This window comes from Diospyros lotus, chromosome 6 (genome assembly GCF_014633365.1).
Source record: "Diospyros lotus cultivar Yz01 chromosome 6, ASM1463336v1, whole genome shotgun sequence".
NCBI classification, from domain to species: Eukaryota; Viridiplantae; Streptophyta; class Magnoliopsida; order Ericales; family Ebenaceae; genus Diospyros; species Diospyros lotus.
Genome location: NC_068343.1, coordinates 2,675,135 through 2,685,521, shown reverse-complemented (window position 1 = coordinate 2,685,521; position 10,387 = coordinate 2,675,135). Strand labels below are relative to the sequence as shown.

Below are 10,387 nucleotides of genomic sequence, written 5' to 3'. Positions count from 1 at the left end.
AGGATATGGTTTGACCCATATTTTAAGGAGGAAATTAAGGGAAAAAAAAAAGGATGAGTATAAAAAGAGAAGAAAGGCTGAAAAATTGAAGAGTTGGAGGTGAGAGAGTTTGAAGGATTGGAGAATTAGAACATTATTAGTACAGAATTTTTTGTATTTTCTTTAAAGATTAGTGACAACACTTTTGGGGACAAAAATTCTGCGCATCAAAAGAGTTTTTATTATTTTCTTTCATTTTATTTAAATTTTATATTTATATTTATTTATTTTGTTATGAATTTTATCATTTGTAATATAAACTAAACTCTATAATTAGAGTATTTTGATATAACTTAAATATGATGATTTGATTTTCATTAATTGATTTTCTTTATTTAGTGTTTATTATTATGCATGATGCTATCAAATATTTGGTCAATATTTGATTGATACGTTGATATAGATTTAAATTAGAAAAAAAAATCTATAACTTGATCTAGATAATAAATATATCTCGAGAATATAATTGAAATGGAAGTAAAAATTTGATTTGTGTAATTAATTATTTTTGTATGAATAATTAAATTTGGATTCTCAATCATTTAAATTAAATCAGATTATTTAAGTAAAATTAAAATACCCTAATGTTCTCCAAAACTTAAACTTCTTCATGTTTATTTTTTGTGTTATTATTTTATTTTTTAAAATTAATTAATTAATCATTTAATCAATTATTTAAATAACATTAGACTTAATATAATTTTAATAATTATTAATTAATCATTGAAAAAATAATATATTTACTTATTACTTTATTACTTATGCGATCAGTGGAAAATCGCTATTGGATCCTAATAATTAGTATGTTTTCATCGGGGACGGAATTCACCACCGTCATACAGAAGGGTGAACTGCCAATAAAAATGAAATTACAAACTTTTGAGTAAAATACTGGATACATGAATCGAACCTTGTCAACATATATAAGGACAACATGCTAAAGAGGCACCAACTTCTGAACCCAAACCCCTCAAATATTTGGGACACCGAGGGCTATTCTCTACAAATTTCACCCCAGCTTCAAACAAGTCCTCAAATTGTACAAGAATACGAGACATCTGAAGTTATGGCAAAAAGAAACAGAGGGTGTATCCAATCTCTGTCCAAGTAATAAGGCATCGGCAAATGTCATTTTTTTTATTCAATCTGTATTTAAAATTTAAGTTAACAAGATTCAACTTTTAAATTTCAATCTAGAATAATTCATCAATTATATGAAAAATTTATTATTATCTTAATCTGACTTGACGTATTTTTCATTAGTCCAAAATAACCATGTTTGAAAATCTCACAAGTAACTTTCAATATGAATTAAAACTCATATTTATTACTAACTTGAATGTGAAAGACTAAACCGAATGAATCAATCTCGTCTTTTAATATAGGTGTTTGCATTGAGACAAATTTCGTTGATAGATCCTAAGTACCTTCAATGCTCAAACCAATCTAAAAAAATAACACTCAAAGAAAATAAATCTTTTTGTGTTTTCCTAATTTTGGAGTTTTCTCAAACCGAACTTTTAGAAAATAATGTTTCGCTCAAAACTAATTTTAGTTTGGAATGAAAATTATTTATCAAATAATAACAAAATAGCCTTAAAAATCTTTTCTTAATTTGTATTTAATTAAGTTTATTTATACTTTAGCAACAAAAAAAAAGTTATCTATTAGCATCATGGCCGCCCGGCCCTGTATCCAAGCCAAAATGGGGCCCCAATTTGGGCCGTAGATGCCCTGTTCACTTCAGTTGGGTCCGAGCCCAGGCTTCTCAGTGGGCTCAATTTCAATGCACCTTACGCAACTACTCGGCCAATAAACGAGACAAATTTCACGTGGTGCCCTAAGTTTAAGGTAGCTACAAAAATTAACAAAAAATATTCTTAATTTTTAGAAAAGTACACTAAATACTAGAGATGTCAAAATGGGCTTGGCCTGACGGGCTGGCCCGTTGGGGCCCGGCCTGGCACCGGGCTAGGGCCAGCATTTTGTTGGCCCATTTAAGGCCGGGCCGATTTGGCCCGGCCCGCTTGGCCTGCTAATCAGCCACACAAACCCCCCCCAATAGCCCTCGCCCTCACCCTCTGTCTCGCCCTCGCCCTTGTCTCACCCTCGCTCACCGGTCGCTGCCTTCGCTCGTCCTCGCTCACCGGTTGCCGCCTTGTCTCGCCCTCACCCTCGTCTCGCCCTCGCCCTCACCTCCCCCGCACCCCTCACCCTCGCCCTCTGTCTCGCCCTCGCCCTTGCCCTCGCTCTCATCTCGCCCTCGCCCTCGCCCTCACCCTCGCCCTCGCCCTCTGTCTCGCCCTCGCCCTCGCCCTCGCCCTCGCTCTCGCCCTCTGTTGCCCGCGCCCCTTACTCTCAGTCTCTGGGCGGGCTGGGCTGGGCTGGGCTGGCCCGTGTAGGGCCGGGCTAGGGCCAGCAATCTGCTGGCCTGTTTTTAAGTGGGCCACTTGGTGGCGAGCCGGGCCGGGCCGGCCCGTTTGCCATCTCTACTAAATACTCTTGAAATTTAATATTGTATTGTAATTTATTTCATGTCATCCGTTAATCCTTTTTAAATATTTAAAATTGATCAAAATACTCTTATATTTAAAGATTTTTTCTCATTTTTCATTGCAATTTATTTATCTTTCCAAGTTTTCTCTATGTCTTTCTTTCTCTTGGCCTATAAGATCGTAAATGAGTTAAGCCATTTCATGAGTGTTTTGTTGTTTGATTAGATAACAATTCGTTTGATTTTGTTCGTTAAGATAAACAAGTCGAATTTGAGCTTAATTTTGAATAACGATTTAAAACAAGTCGAGTTTAAGATATGTAAAACTCAATTAATTAAAATTCGTGAACATATTTAATTAAAGGGTTGTGAATATTAATAGATTCAATTAGAAACTTGTCGTGAATAGTTCACGAATGAACTTGTTTATAAATAATTCAATATATTTATTTATAATTTTATAAATATATTATTTAATATTAAATTATTAAATTTTAAATTATTATAATAACATAATTAAATTGAATAGGTTATGACGAGCCTGAGCTCGACTTGTCATCCTTTTGTCGAGTTGAGTTTTAAGCCTCGAGCTAAAAATTGATTTGTTGAGTCTAGTATAAACTCATCAAAATTTGAGTCGGCTTGATCGATTACAACTCTATTGCCCAATAATAGCAAAGACCCATAAGGAGGTTTTTAGAAATTGAAAGACAAATTAATTTTACTAAAGATTTAACTGTCAAATTCAACTAGAATTATTATTTAAAATTAAGTGTTAAATTTGATAATGATTTAAGATTATTTCCTAAAAAACAAAAAATAATCATAATCTCCATAATTTTGAGATAAATATTTTCTTTTAAATTAAAAAAATTATTAAAATAATCCTAATCCTTCCAAATTTAAATAAAACAACTATCCCCATAGAATATCGTCAGAGCATTGGACGTTGTAGCTTAGCATAATAATTAATAATCGAGCTTGGAAAGTGGGTGCATGCCTTGCATGGGAAGGACGTCCCACCGCCAGATAACATAAAATAATTAATAATTGGTTTGTACGGTTCCTAGCACAGCATGCTTCATGCCTGTTTCAGCACTGTCACGCCTTTTGTTTGCCCCCATCAACTTAATTATACACCATATCATGCCTAATATTGAATTTATGTAATTGATTCTACTTTAATTTATCATTATTGTTGCTATAGTTATATATAAGCCATCTTAATGCTTTAATTAAGTTGTTAAAAAAATATTAAAATTAATAATCTAAAAATATTATTTGGACACTCTATTTTTTGACACTTTTAATGACTTTTAGTATTAATGCATTGTATACTTAAAGGTTATTATAAAACACAAGTGTCACTCTAAATATGGAAGTAAAGTGTTCAAAGTAACATTTTCGTTAGGAGAAAAATATATCCATAAATATGTTTGACAAAAAAATTTTATAAATTGATGTGACATATATAAATTTATATAAAAGTATTATTATTGCTTGAGATGTTCGTTCTTATACGACTTTTGATATTCATGTCCTTAATTATATTAAAAAAAATAAATTATAGGTGTAAGTCTTTATCTTACTTATATAAGACGATAATCGAACTCACGATCTATTAAATTGACATTGAGACATTACTTGCCCAATTAATCGATTTATATTATTAGCGCATAAAGGTGTTATGACTTATTGCTAAGAAGATTGCACTGAATATTAGAGCTAAAAGTTTGGTCCATGGTGGGTGGAATGTGCCAGGTGTCAACCACAAGGTCAAGGTGGTTTCCAAATCACCTTACCACCCAATTTTGCTACATGCCTCTCCACTGTCTAAAGGGACTAAAAAAAGAAAAAAGAAAAAACAAAGCTGTTCTCTCCCAGCTCACAATATTAACACACACACATATATATATACATATAGAAATATAAGATACAGTTTTTGATTTGTGATTATTGTTAATAATGAGTTGTAAGCGTTATATTTTATTGGTAATTAATCACATAATTACGAAGAATCTGGGTGTGACTAATTAATGAGCACAATTTGGCTTAATGTTGTTGATATATATATGCATGGAAGCTTTTGAGTGGTTTAATTAAATTAGTATATATCTTCTTGGCAAGCCCTCCTCATGAAGTGAGGAACCTTACAATTATTATAATCAATCAAAGTGAGGGTATTTTCAAAAATTTTCATTGATGCAACCTTTTCTTAGAGTAAATAATGCAAGTGTGACACTGTTAATTACAGTATGTGTAATATTAATATATATATTTTTTGATATTTGCATGGCCATCGACGCAAAAGTTGATGGAAAGCAGATACTTTTGGTGCCCCAATGTCGAATCAACACGAAATAATTAAACCTCTCACTCCCTCCATAATATATATATATATATCTATAATATGTTTTCCAGCAGCATATTATGGAACTCTAAAAGCTTAAATATTGTTGAGTATTTCAGAATATTCCAGAGAAAAACTGCTATTTTTTGGGGGGGGCTAGGCTACGTGGTGGCCCAGCAACTGCACCCGTGTACAAGCTTGCGACGTGGGAATAAGCCGTTAGCATGAGGCATAACTTAAGCCCAGGGGGACATTAATTGCTATCTTATTGATTTCCCCGTCGTGACGTCGCCACCATCAACTGATGAACAAAGGGCCATTACGGCAGGCAGCTCTTAGTGACCATCTAGCTAGTGTTCCATTAAACAAGACGGAAAGTCGAAGAGATAAAAATGCAGTGGTGGGAACCAATCCAAGCGCCCGAGATTAAAAGCTTTAAAGTGCCACTGTCAACTACCTTCTGTTTGTTTGTTTCCTCGTTGATGGAGATCCCGAACCCTTTCGGAGTTTGAACGAACAAGAAAGGAAAAGAAATCAGCTCCATTTGGGAGCATCTTCTTCTGTTGTTTGTCTGAGACCTTAACTGGATCATCCAACCTAGCTTATATATTCGCGGCCGGGTATAATTGTCTTCCCGACGATCATGGCGGGAGAGCAGAGCAAGAAGAAGCTGAACAAGCCATGTGTTCTGCTTATAGGTAATTAATGAACCTACTTTCCATATGTTTTTTATATTTATATATTACACTTGGACTTAATCACGTCAATATATATGAGTTCTTCTTGTATCGTTTGCATGTTGTTAATTTCTCAATTTTTACAGTAATAGCTGGGATGGAGAGATTTGCGTTCAAAGGGGTGGCGGCGAACTTGGTGACTTATCTCACGGATGTGATGAAGATGAGCAACTCGTCGGCGGCGAAGACAGTGAGCAGCTGGAATGGGGTTACGTCCATGTTGCCTCTTTTAGTAGCGGCCCTTGCTGATTCTTACTGGGACCGATATTCCACCATATTAGTCTCCTCTTTCCTCTATGTTCTCGTGAGTTGCTTAGTCCTTCGTTAATTCACATTATGAATGTTGTGTTATGCGCCTCAATTTAGTTAGAATAAGGTGCAATGACGCTGGCAGTACATGCTCTGCTTTGTTGGAGTGTCAGGGGCTTCTAGCACTGGCATTGACTGCAACTCCGTGGCTTTGGCTTCCCATCAACGAAACCAGCTCCCCTTCGGTTCTCTTTTGGTCACTCCACATGATTTCGATCGGCCAAGCAGGGTACAACTCGTCGTTGCAAGCCTTTGCAGCCGATCAGCTCGAACTTGAGGATGAACTGCCTTGCTGCAAGAGTGACTCCAACACTGTCAAGAAGAGTTCCTTCTTCCAGTGGTGGTACTTCGGCATCTGCAGCGGCTGCCTTCTGGGCGTCTCTGTCATGTCCTACATCCAGGACACCATTGGATGGGGCCTCGGATTTGCTATCCCCACTCTTGTCATGGTTGCATCCATCGCATCTCTCTGTTGTGGCAGAAGATATTACATTCACAAGCGGGCCAAACCTGGCCCCAACTTCAAGTCCTTCAAGAACTTAGTTCTTGCCATCAAAGAAACCGCCTGCAAAATGATTAGCAATCGCTCTGTCTCGCCGAAAAACCCCTACGTGGTAGAGTTAGAGTATGTTTCCTTGATCTTTTTCAGATAATTTCCATCACTACTGTTAGGATCGTAGATATTGAGATCGAACTTACGTTATATATAATGGTGGTATTTGAGCTACCGTAATAATAAGTACTAATGATGAAGATTCTGTTTGAATTAGGCTTGAGGAAAAGCCATTTTGTGGAGAAGATCTTGATGTGGGCGAGGGCGAAGAAGACGTCACCAGCAGCGGCATTCACCCGTTCGAAATCGCCAAAGTGGTGCTGCATCTGCTGCCGATATTCTCCCTGCTTCTGACGTTCGCAGTAATTTTCCAGCAGCCGGTGACGTTCTTCACCAAGCAAGGCATGACAATGAAGCGGAACATCGGAAGCAGCTTCAAGATCCCGCCGGCGATGCTGCAGAGCGCGATCACGGTGTCGATCGTTCTGCTGATGCCTCTGTACGACACCGTCTTCATCCCCGCGGCTCGGATCATCACGCGCAACGAGAAAGGCGTCAGCGTGATGCAGCGAATGGCGATCGGAATGTTCATCTCAGTCGTAGCCATGGCGATCGCGGCGCTAGTCGAAACGAAGAGGCTCCAGATCGGGATAAAAACCGCGGCAACGGAAACGGTTGGATTAAGCATACTCTGGCTGCTGCCGCAGTACACTATGCTCGGAATCTCGGACATTTTCACCGTCGTCGGGATGCAAGAGTTCTTCTACAGCGAAGTTCCGGTGGGAATGCAAACCATGGGGATAGCGCTGTACAACAGCGTCTTCGGCGTGGGGAGCTTCTTCAGCGCTCTGGTAATCTCGATTGTGGATCACGTTTCGAGCCGCAAAGGCAGGCAAAGCTGGTTCTCGGATAACATGAAGGCCGCGCGGCTGGACAAATACTACTGGCTTCTGGCCATGGCGAGTGCCTTCAGCTTGCTCGTCTTCATGGTCTTGTCCAGATTTTACAGAAACAGAGTGTGATTTGTTGTAAATAGCTAGGGTTCCTTTGGATCTTGATGAACGTCGTTCTGACTTTGGGTCATTTTTGTAAGGATAATGCTAGATGAACAAACACTTTGACATCTTTGTTGACAACTCATGCTAAATTATACATCTATCCTCAAGTTGCAATTTTTAACTTTCTCATTCCATCTATCATTGGTACAAAATATAACACTGTGTTATTTTATTTTTTAATTTTTAATTTTGAGTTTTGAATTCATTTTTAATTTTTTGTTTTAGTAATTTGTTTTTAAAAAATTAAAAATATGTTTTCTTTATCATTTTTGAAAAACTATTTCTCAAAACAGAAAATTAAAAAATGCGTTCTATTTGAAATTTTGAAAATAAATTTTTAATGATATTTTATTTAATAAATTTTATTATTCAATAAATTAAAAATATTTAATGTTTATAAATTATTAAAAAAATATCTATACTTTAAAATTAATGAATTTTGTAATATTTTGTTTATTATAATAATAAAATATGAATAAATAAATAAATAAATGTGTTTTGAGTTTGTTTTGAATGAAAACACTCAAAAACAACTTTTTTTTTATTTTGAGTTTTTTTATAATTTTTTTTTGTTTTCAAAAATGTATTTTTAAATATAGTAAAGAGAACGCATTTTCATTATTTTAGAAAATTGAAAACTAAAAATGACTTGAAAACAACAAAGAGAACGCAACCTAAAATTTTATGTATTTTGTAATTATCTTATACATAAATAATTATATATATATTTTTATATTATTATTTATTTATATTACTGTTGACATTGGGAATTGATCGATCTTGATTCGTTCGCCTACCTTGAGAAAATGAATGCGAAAGAGGAGAGAAGAAAGCACACTGAGGAATTTTATGTGGTTTCATTGATGTTCTAGCGACCAGCATCTGCAAGCATTCTGACGCTCTAGTCAGTAAAAAAGTAAGGTTAAGACCGTGGATCAGTAGGTCAGAGAAAAAAATATACCATCCACTCTCCTAGAGCTGGCTCATATAAGATGAGGGGATATCCCCATCTCTGCATATGTCGTGTGTTTGTAAGTGATGAGACTGAGTATCTGACGCCGATGAAGGTACCCAGGTGGCAACATGGTGTCGATGGGACCTTCATTAATGTGGATGAGATCTGCCATTAATAATAATAAAATTTGCTATTAATGAGAATGATATTTGAGGCGGGCGTGTGGATACCCAGTTGGTGCTGCAATGATGTTGCTGTAGACTGGTACAAGGCAGGATGAGACCGGCATGGGCTAGGAGACGAGCTGAGAGGGTGGGGCCAGATCAAGCCTAAACGGCCCGGCTAGAGGAATGCTTAGTTCACGACAGTTCTTTGATTGTCTTGTAGTCTTCTTGTTATACGAGCTAAAAGTATCGCTGAGAACTCGCTCGATTAGGCTAACGAACTGAAAACATCGTTAGGAGCTTGTTTGGTTTTGTGGTCTGAGCTCGGGTTTTAGCGACGCGTGACCTTGTTCTGACGAGCTCGACCTCGAGTTTTCTGGGGTTCAGGAGATTGGGGCAATCCACAGGGTCGAGCCTAGCTTATGAGAAGCGATTCGAGAAATACCCATAACAATTGCTAAAATTAAAAAGTTAAAAATGGTATATAAAATTATACAAAATCATGATATCATATTTCACAAGTAAAAAATTGTATGTACAATTATATAAAATCATATTATTATATTTCATGCTAAAATAAAAAATTATATAAAATCATAATATCATATTTTACAAAAGTTAAAAATTATATGTAAAATTATACAAAATTATATTTCTTTCAACATTCTGTTCATTGATTCTCCTTGCTCTTCCATTAGCATTTGGGAATATACTTTGCTACATATTAAACTTTAGTCATTTCTCTACATTCGTTCTTCACGTATAACTTGTCATGCTGTGGTACTTTTTATTGCCCCTTTTTCTATTTCCTCTATTTCTTAACTATATATTTGGGGAATGAGAAATCCTATTTGTACAGAAATGCCAATACATGGTTAAGTGTTATTAAAAGTAGACTTGGCCAACAACACCATACTTTAATTCCACTCAGCTAGCTATAAGCACTCTGCCTCATCAAAAATTATACCCAGCCAAAAATAAATCTCATAAAAAATAGGAAAGATAAATTCCTAACATGGCCATTCTTTATCAATCCATTCATCCACATGCCACTTATTAACATAATAAATTGAGTTTGTCAAAGAAGTGGAATTGTCCGTTCAGCATTGTCCTTTTTTTTGTAATTGTAAGCTTTGAAATTTGTAATTTTTATTTTTAATCTGAAATACGGAGTTTGTATGGATGGGTAAAAGTGAAAAATTGTAAAATACAAGGTAGTCTTAATATAAATATAAAGACTTACTCTTAGTATGTGTTTGATTGCAAAGGTAGAATTTGGATGGAAATAAAATGAATTCTAGGAAAAATATCAATTAAATGTGTTTGATTAGTTTAATTTTTTAGCTAGAAATTACTTACAAATAAATCAAATATATCATACAAAATATTTAGAAAACCACTTCTTCTCCTTAACCAGTTGCAAATCCCAGCAAGTTGTAGTGCCCATCGCCGTCGCCATTGTTGATTGCAGCACCCATCACCGCCGCCATTGTCGGTTGTAGTAACCATTGCTCTGTTTTAGAGGAACAAAGCATCACAAAGAACTCTGGAATTTATCCTCAATACTAATAATTGAAGCAACCTTAAATAAAAAACAAACACAAATAATCGTCAACATACAGCAACAACAGAAACCTTCACCACTTACAGTGCTCAAAAGCCTGTCATGTCATAGTGCTTCATCCATATCCCACCGACTTCTTGTTTCATCCATATGCACAGAATACA

At 35.8% G+C, this 10,387-nt stretch overlaps 1 protein-coding gene across 1 annotated transcript; it reads left to right on the top strand.

Annotated features, from left to right (window-relative positions):
• Window positions 1-5,259: 5,259 nt before the first annotated feature.
• Window positions 5,260-7,661, top strand: LOC127803434 (protein NRT1/ PTR FAMILY 5.8-like). The gene is made up of 4 exons (XM_052339650.1): window positions 5,260-5,581; window positions 5,707-5,924; window positions 6,043-6,554; window positions 6,700-7,661. The coding sequence occupies exons 1-4, from the start codon at window positions 5,527-5,529 to the stop codon at window positions 7,502-7,504; spliced, it is 1,590 nt and encodes a 529-aa protein (XP_052195610.1). The 5' UTR covers window positions 5,260-5,526; the 3' UTR covers window positions 7,505-7,661.
• The last annotated feature ends 2,726 nt before the right edge of the window (window positions 7,662-10,387 follow it).